This window comes from Mesocricetus auratus, unplaced genomic scaffold (assembly GCF_017639785.1).
Source record: "Mesocricetus auratus isolate SY011 unplaced genomic scaffold, BCM_Maur_2.0 Super-Scaffold_100023, whole genome shotgun sequence".
In the NCBI taxonomy this organism is placed as follows: domain Eukaryota; kingdom Metazoa; phylum Chordata; class Mammalia; order Rodentia; family Cricetidae; genus Mesocricetus; species Mesocricetus auratus.
In genome coordinates, this window is record NW_024429204.1 from 2,130,731 (window position 1) to 2,148,553 (window position 17,823).

The 17,823-nt window shown below is 42.1% G+C and overlaps 1 protein-coding gene across 6 annotated transcripts in view; it reads left to right on the top strand.

Moving 5' to 3' along the window:
* The window catches only part of Vps13b (vacuolar protein sorting 13 homolog B), a 431,910-nt gene that overhangs the window by 37,282 nt on the left and 376,805 nt on the right, over window positions 1-17,823 (top strand). For all 6 annotated transcript variants that reach the window (XM_040730366.1, XM_040730368.1, XM_040730367.1 and 3 more), the window contains exons 8-15: window positions 871-966; window positions 1,350-1,472; window positions 3,493-3,630; window positions 4,530-4,617; window positions 5,332-5,523; window positions 11,221-11,390; window positions 14,722-14,916; window positions 16,185-16,309. In XM_040730366.1, coding sequence (XP_040586300.1) covers window positions 871-966; window positions 1,350-1,472; window positions 3,493-3,630; window positions 4,530-4,617; window positions 5,332-5,523; window positions 11,221-11,390; window positions 14,722-14,916; window positions 16,185-16,309 — 1,127 coding nt within the window. The remainder of the gene's footprint in view (window positions 1-870; window positions 967-1,349; window positions 1,473-3,492; window positions 3,631-4,529; window positions 4,618-5,331; window positions 5,524-11,220; window positions 11,391-14,721; window positions 14,917-16,184; window positions 16,310-17,823) is intronic.

Consider the following 17,823-nt stretch of genomic DNA (forward strand, 5'->3'; position numbering starts at 1 on the left):
CTGACATTTCATTTCTCTGTTCTGTGATGCAGACTAGGTTGGCCCATTGTATCGAGAGAAGTGCAGTTAAGGTCGGGGCCTCTCCTATTACCAGCACTGGAGTGTCACAGGCAGGGGTGTGCTGCAAAGTTGAGGCTAGCTGGGGTACACAGTGAGATAAACCAGCAGGGGTTACGTAGGGAGACAGTATCTCAGAAAACAAAAACAAAAAACCAGTGAACCAAACAGAAACAAGCAGAAGGGGGAAGTCATTTAAAATAAGTTATATGACTCATATACTGCAAGCTTCAGGGAAACAGAAGTGTCTGTGTTGTGTCGCTGTCCACATCAGCGCTTGTTTCCTAATGGATGATAGTATTTGCTGTGTGACTGAGAAGACCTGTGACATCAAGAAGGGGATGTGTTTCGTTGTGAACTAGAACGTCTTCTCCTGAGCTCTTTTCCTTTAAAAATATCAATGAATCTTGGAAATGATTGAACTGAAACATACTTGAAAATATGAATGACATGAATTAAAGCCATAGTATATATAATATATATCATATATGAATGAAGCAAATTAAAGTCATAGGTTGAGTATTTGAGCCATTTTATGAGCGGGACTGTGAGTATATGTAGCTTTTTCTTTTTAAAGTGCTATGAAGGAGTTAAAAATGTTGCTTTTATGTTTAGACTAGCATGTTTGACTATTCTTTAGTCCATGGATAATTTGTAACAGCTGTTTTTTTTCTTTTGCACCTGTTTTTCTGCTTAATAATTAAATTTCCTGTATCTTAAAATTGGCCTTATTTTCATGATGCATAATGAAAATGACAGTGCATTGCTATTTATGGCTAGTTTTGATTTACTAAATATTCTTCTATTTCTTAGCTCACTGAAATGCAACCTGAAAGTAGCTATTACAGCCCACAGAAAGTAAAATCTAAGGAAGTTTTGTGTTGGGAACAAGAAGGAACTACAATTGAGGTAATCTTTTGAGCATTAAACATGGTAACATGGGCTTTTGTCAAAGCTGTGTATTTAAATACTTGGCTTTACAGTCTTGCACTCATTCTCTTTCAGTCAGTATTATTGGTTGAAATCATGATTCCGTTAACATGCAACATGAATTTGTTGTGTAATGTGTGCCTGTGTGGGTGTGGGAGGATTCCTGTTCACAGTGCCGGCCACTGAGGCTACAAAGGTTTGCGACGACAGAGACAGGAAGTTGTTTGTGTTGTAGTGGACCATCTCCGAATGCCTTTGAAAGGCGGCAGTCCTAGCTGTTGATGCAGAAAAGTCTACAAGGAGAGGCTGTAGTGCCTTTACTAGACACACGTTCTTAATCCTAACGTCCCCTTTCCTTACAGGCCCTTATGATGGGAGAGCCTTTCTTCGACTGTCAGATTGGATTTGTAGGCTGCAGAGCCATGTGTCTTAAAGGAATTATGGGTGTGAGAGATTTTGAAGAGCATACGAACAGAAGTGAGACTGTAAGTGAAGGTTTCCTTATTTTAGAGGGTAATACAGTGTACTATGACACGTCACGTGTGCTTGGATAGAGTGCAGAATAATACAGTGTATTCATGACACGTCACGTGTGCTTGGATAGAGTGCAGAATAATGCAGTGTACTCATGACATGTCATGTGTGTTTGGATAGAGTGCAGGGTAATGCAGTGTACTCATGACATGTCATGTGTGTTTGGATAGAGTGCAGGGTGATGCAGTGTACTCATGACACGTCACGTGTGCTTGGATAAAGTGCAGGGAAATGCAGTACATTCATGACACGTGATGTGTGCTCGGATAGAGTGCAGGGTGACGCAGTGTACTATGACATGTCATGTGTGCTTGGATAGAGTGCAGAATAATGCAGTGTATTCATGACACGTCACATGTGCTTGGGTAGAGTGCAGGGTAACACAGTGTATTCATGACACGTCACGTGTGCTTGGATAGAGTGCAGAATAATGCAGTGTACTCATGACATGTCACGTGTGTTTGGATAGAGTGCAGGGTAATGCAGTGTACTCATGACATGTCATGTGTGTTTGGATAGAGTGCAGGGTGATGCAGTGTACTCATGACACGTCACGTGTGCTTGGATAGAGTGCAGGGAAATGCAGTGTACTCATGACACGTCACGTGTGCTTGGATAGAGTGCAGAATAATGCAGTGTACTCATGACACGTCACGTGTGCTTGGATAGAGTGCAGGGAAATGCAGTGTACTCATGACACGTCACGTGTGCTTGGATAGAGTGCAGGGTAATGCAGTGTACTCATGACATGTCATGTGTGTTTGGATAGAGTGCAGGGTGATGCAGTGTACTCATGACATGTCACGTGTGCTTGGATAGAGTATAGAATAATGCAGTGTACTCATGACACGTCACGTGTGCTTGGATAGAGTGCAGGGAAATGCAGTACATTCATGACACGTGATGTGTGCTCGGATAGAGTGCAGGGTGACGCAGTGTACTATGACATGTCATGTGTGCTTGGATAGAGTGCAGAATAATGCAGTGTATTCATGACACGTCACATGTGCTTGGGTAGAGTGCAGGGTAACACAGTGTATTCATGACACGTCACGTGTGCTTGGATAGAGTGCAGAATAATGCAGTGTACTCATGACACGTCACGTGTGCTTGGATAGAGTGCAGGGAAATGCAGTGTACTCATGACACGTCACGTGTGCTTGGGTAGAGTGCAGGGTAATGCAGTGTACTCATGACACGTCACGTGTGCTTGGATAGAGTGCAGAATAATACAGTGTATTCATGACACGTCACGTGTGCTTGGATAGAGTGCAGAATAATGCAGTGTACTCATGACATGTCATGTGTGTTTGGATAGAGTGCAGGGTAATGCAGTGTACTCATGACATGTCATGTGTGTTTGGATAGAGTGCAGAATAATGCAGTGTACTCATGACATGTCACGTGTGCTTGGATAGAGTGCAGGGAAATGCAGTGTACTCATGACATGTCACGTGTGCTTGGATAGAGTATAGAATAATGCAGTGTACTCATGACACGTCACGTGTGCTTGGATAGAGTGCAGGGAAATGCAGTGTACTATGACATGTCACGTGAGCTTGGATAGAGTACAGAGTGATGCAGTGTATTATGACACATCACGTGTGCTTGGCTGCCTTCATCTGTGGCTTGAAAGAGGGCTTTTCTGTTCCCTCTGCATTTCCTGTGCAAGAAATTATGTGTCTCTGGAGATATGAAAAGTTGATAATACTTAACACTTGGATAGTCATTCCAAATATATTCCATTCATAAATGCTTCTTTGTTGTTTATGGCAGTTGCTTGGAATTCCTTTTTGGTTAATTAGACGTTCTTAGTCAAAATAAGCAGTAAACATGAGACAGCATTTCTTTTCATAACACATTAGACTTTAGTGATTTGTGTCGAGTACCAAATGAGTGTAGTATATACAGCGTTCTTTCATGGTCTAATGACTTTTTCTCCAGTTCATATTTATATGTTATTTTTTTCAGGAAGCCTGCTTCTTCATTTGTGGTGAAAATTTGAGTACAAAAGGTTTGACATACCTTACAAATTCACTGTTTGATTACCGAAGCCCAGAAAACAATGGCACCCGGGCAGAGTTTATCTTGGATGCAGCTCACCACAAGGTCAGGAAATAGATAATTGAGCCAGATTGTTGTTGTGGCTGGTGGACACATTGTGTGGGTACTTGTGATTGGTTGCTGTGCTTCTCAGTCTCTTCCAAGCACTGGTTGTCTGTCACAACATCTGGAATGTTTTGGTCTAGGTTCTCGATCTAGAAAGGCTTAAGGGATGTGGAGAGATGTTCAGCGTTTTGTGGTATAGCCATGTTTGTTTATGCACACTTTACTGTTAATTCCTTATAGAGGGATCACATAGAATTACCTTTATTAATTCTTGTTGGTTCTAAACTGTAAGATTGATGAAGAGAACAAACTTACTTTTCACTGCATACTTTTGCCTTTTTTCAGTTTTCCTAAATATGCTTATAGGATATTAGTGCATTTTTAAGATAAATAAAAGCAAAATTACCTTTGTATTCATGTAGTATAAACATAGAATTTACATTTTAATTTTTAAATTGAGATTGGCTTTCATAGTTAAAGCTAAAGAATTTAATGTTTCCTGGTGTGACGAACACACATTTAGAACATTTCTGTGTATCCTCAGTGTTTGAAGTACTTTAAGTCAGTATATTGAGGTAATTGTGGACTGACTTTATTTGAAGGAGACATTATTGGACAGTTTTGTGATAATGATAAAGGTCAGGAGTGTATACTACCTACTCATTAAAGCTATTCATTAACTAGACGGTGTTCCAGATGTCTAGTAGAAGTAAGGCTGGCCTCTAGTGAGGTCGGCCTTAGAGGAACACTTCTTTGCTTAGGAGTGGATTCTTTGGATAACCTCTCCTTTGCTTTGGCAATCCTTTGGGCCGATGCAGTGTGTATAGGGTTGTGAACAGGATGTCTCTGCTTTCACACGGTGATCTCTCCGGGCCGTGTCTGTGTTTCTCTGTTGGCAGGAGACATACACTGAAATGGCTGGCATGCAAAGGTTTGGTGCCTTTTACATGGATTACCTGTACACGATGGAGCGCAGCCCTGGCAAAGGTATGGCTTCTCTCAGCTTCACATTTCCCTCTCCTTGAGCAGCAGGAGATGAAGGCAATTTCAGAGTTAGTTGACCCTTGGCAGACTACATTCTGTTGTGCTACATTTATCCTCAGGTATTTTACGGGGAAGGGTTTAATTTTAGTGTTGCAATAGAATTTTAGTGTTATAATACAATGTTCAAATAGATCTTGGCATTTAAAATTCTTGTGTAGCTGTGTGAAAATACCTTTAAGATAGTATTCGTACATACTGCATGCAAAAAATGTATATATAAAATTCCACTTCACACTAGCATGTCAGAAAAAGCAAATACTTCTTTGTACTAAACACATTTTGAAGGCTACGTATAGATATTTTTATTAGAGGTTTGTTATGGGCAGAAAAATAGAGATAAGTTCTTTCAGTGTGGAACGCAGGTTTAAATAGACATTAAGTAAATGATGATCGCAAACCATGTTAGGAACAGTAGTGTAAATAAGGAGCCGCGGTGCGGTGACAGTCAATGATGGCAGTTTGTTTTCAGGACTGATCTTGCAGGTAAGGCCTTTGTTTACAAACAGAGAAGAATGTGCCAGCAAATTTCTGTCTCCTGTTTTTAGCAGCGTTTTTGTAAGGGTGGTTTTTATTAGTCAGAATTAAATATGGCATCTATGTATTCATTTCTATGTCTGATTGATGCTTAAAATACTAATACAAAGTTGACTTCTTTAGGTCCAGCCAGTCAGCAAGACTTTCCTTCAGGGAAAAATGAGGATTTGGGAATAGCCCAAGAAAAGTCTACCAAAAGCCTTGTGGTAGGTCCTCTGGATTTGCGACTGGACAGTAGTGCGGTGCATCGGATTTTGAAGATGGTTGTCTGTGCTTTGGAACATGAATATGAACCATACAGCAGGCTAAAACCAGGTTTGTTTTTGACTTAGTTCTTATCTGCCAAGATAGTTCACTGACTGTGTAACTCAGATTTTCTATGTTATTTACTTTATCTGTATTATATATTTGCCTGTTAGCATGGGCTTTCCTGTGTGCATCTATCAAATTAGTGAGTGTACTTGTTTGTGGAAATCTTTAAAAAATTAAATTTGGAAGTTCTTGGCATAAGGACTTGATATGCCATATCTGTCAGCATTTCATTGGAATGCTTTTAAAAAATTTATTTTATATTGCTTTGATTGGTGCTTTGCCTGCATGTATGTCTGTGTGAGGGTGACGGGTTCCATGGAACTGGAGTTACAGACAGTTTTAAGCTGACATGTAGGTGCTGGGAATTGAACAGGGGTCCTTTGGAAAAGCAGCCAGTACTCTTATCCATTGAGTCATCTCTCAGCTCCCGTTGCCATGCCTTTTAATAGTCTTTTAAATATATTATTTGTGAAATAATACCTGAACATGCAGATTTAACACTCAGGAAACTTAAGGAACTACTGATAAAAATGAGTTTGCTATACAACAAAGTTTAATACATGCTATGAAGATAGTTATTATATTTTTTTAAAATAAATTACTTTCAATTCAATAAAAACAACTCTAGAAAAACAACACAATAAGGAGAGAATATAGTGTACTGGTTAAGAACTTACCAATGGAGTCAGAATAGAGCTTGAACTTCAACCCTCACTTTTTTTATTTAAAATGTTTTTTTTTTTTTTTGGTTTTACAAGACAGGGTTTCTCTGTTTTGGAGGCTGTCAGTTCAGCCTGGCCTCGAACTCACAGAGATCTGCCTGCCTCTGCCTCCCAAGTGCTGGGATTAAAGGCGTGCGCCACCAACGCCTGGCATATTTTTTTTTTTAAGTTTTTTTTTTTTTTTTCAGGACAGGGTTTCTCTGTGCAGCCCTGGCTGTCCTGTAACTCACTCTGTAGACCAGGCTGACCTTGAACTCATAGAGCTTCTTCTGCCTCTGCCCTCCGAGTACTGGAATTTAAAGGTGTGCACCACCACTCAGCTTAAAATTTTCTTAAGTACATTGATCTTCCAACCCCTCCCCCTATCCCCTCCCTCTCCCCCTTCCCCTCCCCTTCCCACTCCATCCTCCCTCCCTCCCTCCCTCCCTCCCTCTTTCCTTCCCCCTTCTATGTGTATGTCTGTGTGAGAGTGTTGTCTCCCTTGGAACTGGACAGCTGTGAGCTGCTGTGTGGATGTTACGAATTGAACTAGGGTCCTCTGGAAGAGCAGCATGTGCTCTGTAACAGCTGAGCCATCTCTCCAGCCCCTTCATTTAGCTTTTTATTTGTGGGTATGTGTGTATGTTTGTATGAGTGTATGTCATGTGTATACAGGTGCCCACAGACACCAGAAGAGGTCAAATGTACTGGAGCTGGATTTGCAGGGGTTGTGAGCCTTCTGACAGCTGGGAACCAGACTTTTGTGTTCTAAAGCAGCACATGTTACAACTACTGAGCCGTATCTCCAGTCTGTGATCTCACTTTTAAGTAGCATTTAAAAATTTCCATTCCTCTCTATATATATACTGAGTAGAAATTATTGTGAAACGTAATTTTTTCTGCATTCTTTTCTTATAACACAAAGTTCTGTAATAAAATCAAAGACGATGCATCTTCTTTGTGGTGTATGATTGGGATGGGAGGTGCCTTTTTACTTTTTCTTTCCTTTTCTTCTGCCTGGAAAACAAGTATTGTCAGAAATTGGCTTTGCTGTCATAGACTGAGTGGGAAGCTGTATGCCATCCTCTGGAATGTCAGGCATCAAGGTGAAAGTACTTGGTTGCACCTCATCAGACCTCGATCCTCTAGACCATAGACATGCGATGAGACATTTGTCCATGGTCAATACTCGGTGTCTTCCTCGATTGCTTTCTCCCTTTTAATTTCAAACTGAAAATATAGTTGACGTCAGTATAGAATAGTGACTACCAGTTGGTGATCTTAATATCAACACAGGAAGCAGGTGAAAGTAGTAGATACAGAGTTTCCTTTTGAGGACATGATTTATTTTTTATTTACCTAAAGTGTGACATGTCCTCTTATTTACCTGCAAGGTGATTTCCAAGCCCATATACTTGACATAAATTCAAAGAGTTCTTATTTCTAAATGAAAACAAAACAAAACAAAGCAAGGAGTCTTAGGGTTTCTATTGCTGTCAAGAGACTCCATGACCACAGCAACTCTTATAAAGGAAAACATTTAATTGGGGCTGGCTCACAGTTCAGCGGTTCAGTCCATCATCAGAGTTCTGCATCTTGAGCCACCGGCAACAGGAAGTGGACTGTCTGTTATACTGAGCATAGCTTGGGCAAAGGGTCCCTGAAAGCCCTCCCCCACAGTGACACACCTCCTCCAACAGGGCCACACCCACTCCAACAAAGCCACACCTCCTAATAGTGCCACTCCCTTTGGGGCACGTTTTCTTTCACGCCACCACACAAGTATCTTAAGGCAGATTTTTCTGGCCCGCCAGCCATGCCAAATAATCACACAGAGACTTATTAGTTAAAAATGCTTAGAGGAGAGTTCAGGCTTGCCACTAGCCAGCTCTCATAATGTAACCCTTGGCACTCCACCCCTCTTCTTCCCAGCGTTCTCTCTGCCCGGAAAATCCTGCCTAGCTATTAACTGTTTAGCTTTTAAATTAAACTGATCACAGTGACACATATTCACACAGTATAAAGGGATATTCCACAACACTTCCCTATAGAAGAATTATCTCATATATACATATATATACGTACACGTATATACGTACATATACACATACATATATTCAGAATACTTAACAATATATATGTAAAATTCGAACTAGTTTGTTATCTGATAAATGTGATGTATGTACATATGCCTGTAATCCTAGTACTTGGGTGGTGGGAATGATTGTACACGGTCAGCTTGGGCCAGATAATGAGACCTGAACATCAGCAAACAAACTCGGGCGTGCAAAGCCAGGGTGCTAGTAATCAGTGAGAAAATAGATGTGGTCAAAAATTAAAGCTTCTGTCTCTATTTGTTATCATGCGTAGAGAACAAAAAGTAAAGCAATTATAAAAAAGTAAACTTAGCATTTAAATGTCAAGCCATCAAGTAAGCAAATAAACATCCCTACCCCCCAAAACAAAACAAACAACCCAGAGTGTGGTCAGCTCCTGTGTTGTTCTTGAGTAGTTTTCACTCTGGAGTGTTTCCTTGGCACTCCATTTTCTGTTTGTTCAAGATTTCAGGATTTTTATTTCATTTGCATCTTCAAATCTTGGAAAGCTCTGAGAGGTTCTTTAGGGATATACTTTGCTTTGCTTTTATCACCTCTCCCCCATTATCTGCGGTTCCTCGACTTGCATATGTAGAGGCTGGAATTCTGATGGTAAGATAGTCTATCATGCATATCATTGTATACTGAATGTGAATATATAAATACATAATATGTAAGTATACATTATGCAAACATATAGTTTATATTCAATTAGAATTTTACTTTCTGTGTTGTCTGTTTCTGTGTCTTTGCTGTACTTATGTCTTTGATGCCCACTCTTCTGCTGAAATGACTAGTCTAGTACAATGCACCGTTGGGTCAGTGGGGCATGCTCTGCAGCTTAAGCTTGAGCTTGGGTAGCAGGCGTGAAGTACTAAAAAGTACCCAAGCAGGATACAACAGAAAGAAAGATGGGATTGATGATCAGTCATGATGCTCACCTATTGCTTCCCTAATGATTTGTAGACTGAAGATCTAGAAGTTTGTAATTTATATAATTGGAGTGAACATACCTTGTTAAATCATGCTTGGATTCTAGCCAGGAATGTTAGGTTAGCCAAATTTCTTGCATATCCGCCTGTAGATATATATGATTACATATGTTTTAAATCTTAAGTTGTTAACAATGCTGCTGTGTTCTTTTTCTGAATTTCCCAATCACTGTATATTTAAGTGAAAATCTAAGGGTACAATTCTATGAACTTTGTAGTCTTAACCCTATGTGTTTAAGTAACTGCTTCCAAAACAAAAACATCATCAGTTTAGAAGTCCTCATTGTGCTTTCTTCTGATTGCTCATTTTTCTGTCTTCAAGGATAACCAGTATCATTACTTATAACTTCTGAGAGTTGCCTCTTTCTACTGTTGCTTTATTTTTGAAATAAAGTCTCCTTGTCTAGCCTTAGATAGCCTGTGACTTGCTATATAGAGCTGACTGGCCTTGAACTCACAGAGATGTATCTGCCTCTGCCTCATGAGTGGTGAAATCAAAGGCATTCACCACCAAGCTTGTCTTGAATTCTTATAAATGGAATTAAATGGCATTTACTCTTGTGAAATTTGCGTGGATATAATCTACTTACTCATTTTACTCTCAATATTTGGTTAAATTTTAGTTCTTTTGCTGTTTTCATAGCAAACACTAGCTTAAAAGAGTGTGCATTTTCACTCTCAGTAGATACTTCCAAACTGCATTTATGAGTGGCTGAACCGTTTTACTCCTATCAGTAGAGTACGGATTTTCAGTTGCTTTTAATCAGAATATAGCCTGCTACCTAATTTTTATGGTTCACAGGCAGAAATGTTTTTATATCTTAAACAGCTAAAGAATTTCATTGTGTGCATATTAAACTTACATGAAATTTAAATGTGAATGTCTGTAATGTGTATGTGTGTTTTGAACATCAAGTCCCACAAACGCAGGTTTGTTGAGGCTCCTGTGGCCACTGTCTTTGACCGCTTTTGTGTTAAAGTGGCATAGCTGAGTGATTGTGACATGATTTGGCCCACAAAGCTTAATGTTTATTTGCAGCATGACCCTACAGGGAAAGGTTGCTGACCTTGTCTCCTATATGCCTGTCAGCATGCAGTAATTTCCATATTTTAAGCTGTAACCATCCTAGTGCGTGTTCCTATTATACTGTCACTTCATTTGTGGTTAAATGAGACCTAATGGTATCCAGCTTTTTATATACTGTTTGGCTGTTTGAAGAAGCCATATTTTGGGTAAGATGGATAAGTTACCCCAACCCCATTTCCTCGTAATTATCTTAAGGGGTTTTAAATTTTAAACAAATATCCATCTTGGGGCCTGCAGAGACTGCTCAGAGTTAAGAGGATTTACCTCTGTTTCATAGGAAGAACTAATGCTAGTCCCAGCATCCGCTGGGCAGCTGATAACCACTGTCACTCCTGTTCCAGGGGGGCTGACAACCTCTTGTGGCCTCTGTAGGCTCCAGGCCCATATGAGCTACACAGACACACATGCAGGCAAAGCCCTCACACGTAAATAAATCTGTCTGTGTGGGGACCTCTGTTCTATCTGTATATATCTTTATCCATGTATCTGTCTGCAACAACCTTATTTTTCTTTCTAGTCTGTGGCTTGTCTTTATACCTTTAATTTTAGTGGTATTTTAATGTCCAGAAAATCGGTATTATTTTAAAGAAAGAAATTAGGAGTTCCTACAAAGCTATACCAGAAAAACATTTGATTTCTGTATACCTAGGACTTACACTTTTATATTATCCAGTAATTTGTATTACAATTGAGTGACTTGTTTTTTGACTGTTTCGTGTTGAAGAATTACCCTTAAAAACTGGGGAACTGATTCAGTTTTTAGTTGGTTAAGAAAATTAGCCTGTCTAGCATATCCTCTACTGGGCTTTCGTCATTTTCCTTAGAGAGTAAGGATGAGAGGGAAGCAATGCCGAGCCTCGAGGAACTGGCTTCTTTGGAGGAGTACATTCCTACCCGGCACACGAGTGTCACTCTGCTCAGATGTACCTGCACCGTCTTCATGGCGGAGTTCAATCTGCTGGACCGCCTGCTGCCTGTCATCATGGGAGGAAAGGTACACTTGTTGTGTGGAAGTCTCTCTCTGCTGGGTGTGTCTTCCTGGTTGTTAGAGTGTGTCTGCTTATGCATTTTCCCGATGGAGTAAACTCAGTGTAACTATGTAATTGCTGACTTTTAGAAAGTGACATTGATTTATTTTTAGTAAGTCTAAGTTAAGGCTATGTAAAGAAATGCTGAGTAGTGTGGCTTCTAGAAATGGGAGCATATTGCTGCTGTATCACATCAGGCAGTTGCTTCACAACTTGAACTCTTGGTTTTCTCATCTGGGTTTAGAAATCAAAAAACTCTGATGAATTAATTTTTTAAAAAAATATTGTATTTTCTCTCTTTTTCTCTGTCTTTGTATGTGTGCGTGTGTGTGCTCTATATGCCGTAACATACTTTTGGAGGTCAGAGGACAATCTGTCAGAGTCAGTTTTTTCTTCCTACCATGCTGTCCTAGGGATTGACCTCTTGACTTTAGGTTTAGAGGCAAGTTCCCTTACCTGCTGTGTCTTCAAGTCACTTATCCTTTCTTTATTTACACAACAAGGGCAAAATTAAGATTGCCGTTAACTTCTTTCCCTCATGACAGCACTTCGAGCATGTGTGAAAAAGCATGTATATTTGTCCAACACTGCAGCTAAGTTTTATATAGGTCCCCCAGCTGCACTCCAAGAGTGGTATTCAGAAAGTCCTAATGTTTTACCTGAATGAGAGAAGCCAATAGTCTAAATATATCATCTCGTTCCTGTTCAGGACCGGAACTGGCTGTTGTAGGACTAACACACTTCTGTTTGTCCTTACTGCTGTCCTTCCAAGGGCTCAGAGAAAAGCAGTAAGCGAAAGGTGCAGCACCCTCTTCTGACCTCTGCAGGCACAGGCACGCTCACACACACCACGCACCCACACACCACGCACCCACACACCACGCTCACACACACCACGCACCCACACACCACGCACCCACACACCACGCACCCACACACCACGCACCCACACACCACGCACCCACACACCACGCACCCATACACACTACGCACCCACACACACTACGCACCCACACACACTACGCACCGACACACCACGCACCGACACACCACGCACCGACACACCACGCACCCACACACCACGCACCCACACACCACGCCCACACACACTACGCACCAACACACCACGCACCCACACACCACGCACCCACACACCACGCCCACACACACTACGCACCCACACACCACGTACCCACACACACCACGCCCACACACACCACGCACCCACACACCACGCACCCACACACCACGCCCACACACACCACGCACCCACACACCACGCACCCACACACCATGCACCCACACACCACGCCCACACACACCACGCACCCACACACCACGCACCCACACACCACGCCCACACACACTACGCACCCACACACCATGCTCACACACACCACGTACCCACACACACCACGCCCACACACACCACGCACCCACACACCACGCACCCACACACCACGCCCACACACACCACGCACCCACACACCACGCACCCACACACCACGCACCCACACACCACGCCCACACACACCACGCACCCACACACCACGCTCACACACACCACGTACCCACACACCACGCCCACACACACCACGCCCACACACACCACGCACCCACACACCACGTGCCCACACACCACGCACCCACACACCACGCACCCACACACCGATAGATGTGCAGGGGAGACACTCAGACACGTGAACAACCCTAAAACAACCTTAAAGCAGAAGTTCCCCAGAGGAACAGAGGTTGAGTACACAACCAGTTTACTCTAAGAAACCACACAAGCAGGAAGGAAGAGGAGTGGATAGCCAGAGAGTTGGGGGATCTAGAACTGGCTACCTCAGAGAAGTGTAATTCAAGATGAAGGAGATGCCAAGAAAACATTGAGCACAACATTTGCCAGTAAACTCTAGAGTTTATTAAGATATTGCGATTTTTGAATATGGATCTTAGTAGTATCAAGGGAAAACTTCAAGGTAAAGAGTATTACCAGAAACTGAGCTCTGCATACTGGCTGCATGCCTTTAATCCCAGCTCTTGGAAGGCAGAGGCAGGCAGGTAGACCAGCCTGATGTGCATTGCAAGTTCATGGACTACGTAGAGAGACACTGTTTAAAAAAAGAATATTACCAGAAATAAAGAGAGCCATCCAGAATGTCACTCATGTGTGTTTAAAGAACAAGGAACATACACAGTCCCCACAGATGCTTAGTCAAAGGGGGTGTTCTGTAGGATTCCATCATGTGAAGTTCAGAAGGAGACAACACTGAAGTAGAGTGATTTAGTGAGAACGTTAGGTTCCGTCAGTGGTGTTGTCTTGCCTGGAAAGGGAATCATTTGGGCTCTGGAGTTCTTCAAATGGTCAAGAGACCAGCCTGGTCTACCGAGCGAGTTCCAGGACAGCCTCCAAAGCCATAGGGAAACCCTGTCTCGAAAAACCAAAAAAAAAAAAAAAAAAGAGTTAGTTATACAGAATCATTGTGCTTTACAATTCAGATTGGTGTGGCTCATTTTAATGCTTGTTTGTTTTTTTACAGGAATCCAAAATAATTTAGAATGGAAAGCAAAACAGTAGCTGAATTGAAAGTAGTTTTACAATTACTAGTGATGAAAAAACAGTGAGAGTAGTATGTTCAGTCAGTCAATTTTAGCCATATTGTTTCTCTGTAATATTACTGACTTTTGGGTTAGAGAAACAGTTTGTATGTAAATAGATTGTCTCAAGACAAAGAAGGTCTTGGTTTTCTTTGTTGAAAGCCAGAACCAGGACATTTTGAGAGTTAGTTGTGGGAAAGGTAGGCGTACTTACCAATTAGGATACTTTCTCTAGGTATCTTTCAACCTGTCTGTGCCAGTGTGTGAGCTCAGGAAGGTACATGCAACCCTGCCACTGGCAGAACCTCCTCGAGATAAAGGACTTTTGTGTCTTAACATACGTTTTAGATCATAGTCTGGCTTCTTGTATACTTTATTGTGCCTTTTCAATGCTTGGCCGGATCCTCTCAGGTTTTAGCATGGTTAAGGAATTAAGGAGTGGTAAATGCTCCTTCCTGTTAATTGAAACTAAAAATGGTTAGCTAAAAGAGCAAGGATTATTTTACCTAAAATGCATTCTTTAAAAGCTGAGGCATACTTGAAATTTCTAGAAGACATTTGTATTTGGTTGTTTCGTGTGAGTTCTAACAAAGACATTTCCAGAGAGATATGAGGGTCTGAAGTCTGCTTAGATAGAGATTTATGTAGACCAGTCATTGTTCTGCTAAAATTAAAGTAATTACCATTACTTTCCAGAACTCAAGTAACTTCACGAATGCCGCAAACTTCCAGTCACTTCGACCTTTGCCGTGCATCCAGATACTGGTGGATAAGATTAATCTGGAGCACTCTGTGCCGATGTACGCCGAGCGGCTGGTGCATGTGGCCAGCAGCCTCTCCCAGCCCTCTGATAGCCTGCTCCATCACTGCTATGTCCACTGCTACCTTAAGGTACGGAGGAGGCCACTCCTGCCTGTTATCATCTGCTCCCTTAGGGTATCGGATGAGCGTCTTGGTTCTTACATTTGCAGTCTTACACACTCAGTATTTCATGAGGTAATTTTCAAGTGAGATTTAGTCACTACTCCAGTGTACTTAAAATGTTTGTATTTTAAAATCTCCTTTTGAATTCCTAGAAATTAGTAGTTTGATGCTTGTAAGGCAATTTTGACTTTCCTAATTTTGAAGATTTAAAAATGTTTACTATGGGTATGTTTAAAATCAAATGGCATACTTGATAAGGAAATTACTATAGGCATAGCGCTTCATAGTGCTTTAACATACTTATTTTTAGTCAGTTTCTCCTTGTTGGACTCACATGAATTTCTTGTTATAAAGGAAATGTTTGGTTGGTGAGTCTGTACAGGCATGCGTGCACACACACGTGTGAGTGCACACCCTTGTCCCCGTGGCTCTGACATTGGAGTTGGCATCAGATGCCTTCTTCTATCACTGTGCAGTGATTTCTTGACAGAGGGTCTGCACTGTGCTTGCAGTCCATGCACTGGCTGCAGGCGAACCCCCGGCTGAGTCTACCGGCCTGTGTCGCCGTGGCTGGCTTTCATCCTTGCGTGCCAGGCACAGTCAGGTCTTACACTTGGAAGGCAAACCGTCTCTCCATTCCTTTCCCCTCAGACTGAAGAAGCATTTCTCAGTTGCCCACAGGGTCGGCGAGATGGTTCACCGGGTAAAGGTGCTTGCTTCCAAGCTTGGCCCGTAGATGGTGGGGAGAGGACAGCTCGTGTGAAAATACCCCCACTACGGGGTGGGTTTCAGATGCTGAGTGCAGCTCCTTAGCTTGGTGGCAACACCTGTAATCTGATGAGTCACCCCAACAGCCTAGTTTTGTGCCAGAAGAGCAGTGGGTTTCATGTGATGGACTTCACGAGAGAGATGAGAGCGTTTCCCGAATAGAGCCCCACCCTCAGCTGATGGCCTAGCGCTCGAGAACCCTCAGTTATGCATGTATGCTGTAGAAAGAGACAGCAGTAAAGACAATAGTTTGTGCCTCTTCAGATTCATTGCAAGGGTGAAGCATTGAAGCTTAACTGTTGTCACAGCATCTCAAACAGAGGCGCACGTTTGCTAGGAGCTGCATTTGGGAAGTAGCACAGACACACTAACACATTTATTGTGCAGCTAGCTGTTGGGCTGTTGGTGCTGATGTCTCACCCGCACTTACTCAACTCTGAACGTTGGATTGGGCTCTGTTGTTTCAGGTGTTCGGTTTCCAGGCAGGGCTGACATCTTTGAGTCACGGTGGGTCTTACTGCTCGCCTGTACCAATTATTCCCTCTTTCAGCACGGCCCTGTATGGGAAACTTCTGAAACTCCCCGCTCTCTGGTGAGTACCTGCTAAACTGTGATTCATGTTAATTTTTATAGTTTCTGAAATGGAAAAAAATCCAAACATGTCTCGTATGCTCACGTTGTTAGTTTTATATAAGACTTTAGAAAACAATTGAAATTATATTTTTATTGAGGCCTGATGTTGTGGAATAATCTTTTTGTACACTGTGAAGAAGTGTTACCCTAATTGCTTTAATAAAAAAAGCTGAATGGCCAAGAGCTAGGCAGGATTTCCAGACCCAAAGGATGCTGCGAAGAAGGGAGAGTTGCCAGGGGACACAGAAGGAAAGAGAAATGCTGGAGGAAAGGCAAAGCCTTGAGCCTTGTGGCAGTATGTAGATTAATAGAAATGAGTTAAGTTGTAAGAGCTAGTTAGTAATAAGCCTGAGCTATTGGACAAACATTTATAATAAGAAGTTTCCTTGTGATTATTTTGAAACTGGGTGGCCAGAAAGAAAAGTCTGCTTACAACCTAAGATAAGAAACCCTCCATTTTTTTTATTCACATAATTTTTAATTGATTCTGTAATCCAGTCCCACTGATTTCCAGTCCTTCCATGTCTACCTTTGTATGTCTCTCCACAAAAGAAATAAAAAAAAAATTAAAAGAACATGTTTGGTTTTTCCTCCTGCCTCTCCATCACATTTTCACTTGTCATAGTGGTATTGGGGGCTGCTGTGCACCATGCAGTATAACCTTCTGCTCACACAGCCTCACTTGCAAACGTTCGTTCTGCAATGGGTTGTTGGTCTGTCTCAAGCCTCTGGCCGGTACATCATCAGTGCTGAGCCCTCACCAAAAGTCCTCTCAGATCCTGCTGCTGCCCTGAGTCATGGAGATCCATCCTGTGGCTAGGGTTCCACAGGGCCAGTCCCTTCATGTCCTCCAGCAGGTCATGGATGGGGCAGATGTTGGGATGGGTCAACCCAAAGCACAGGATGCGGTCCTTGGTGGTAGCAGAGTTGGTCAGTCTGGGCCTCCAGCGGGACCAGCCCCCTCATTTATCCTGTAGGAGCCAGCTCTTCCCCAAGCAGGGGTGACGAGGGGTGGGGCTACGTCCTGCTGCAGGGCTAGTTTTTCCACAGGGGAGGGCAGTTTCCTAGGTCACCCAGGACAGGTGGCAACACAGACATCTTCCCACACTCTGGCAGCAGTAGGGTCACTAACTCAGGCATGGCCCTGGGTTGCAACTCTGTACTGATCTGTCACCATGGATATCTTTTTCTAAAATACTGTGTTCCTTTAATACTGTACAATTTGAAAGTGAAATTAGTAAGGTAATTGTTTGCCTTTTCAAAGAAATTTGCCCATTAATCCAGAGAGTTTACAAAAGGACATATTATAATTGACTCTTGGAATGAGTCCTGTGGGATAGAACCATTCTAAAGTTACTCCTAATGTCTCTTGGTAGGTTTCTCTTAGTAAACGAAATTTTCCTCATATGTCGTTTATTATGCTATGCATAGATGGATTTAACTTTATATGCATGGCGTATTCCATTTGAGTCT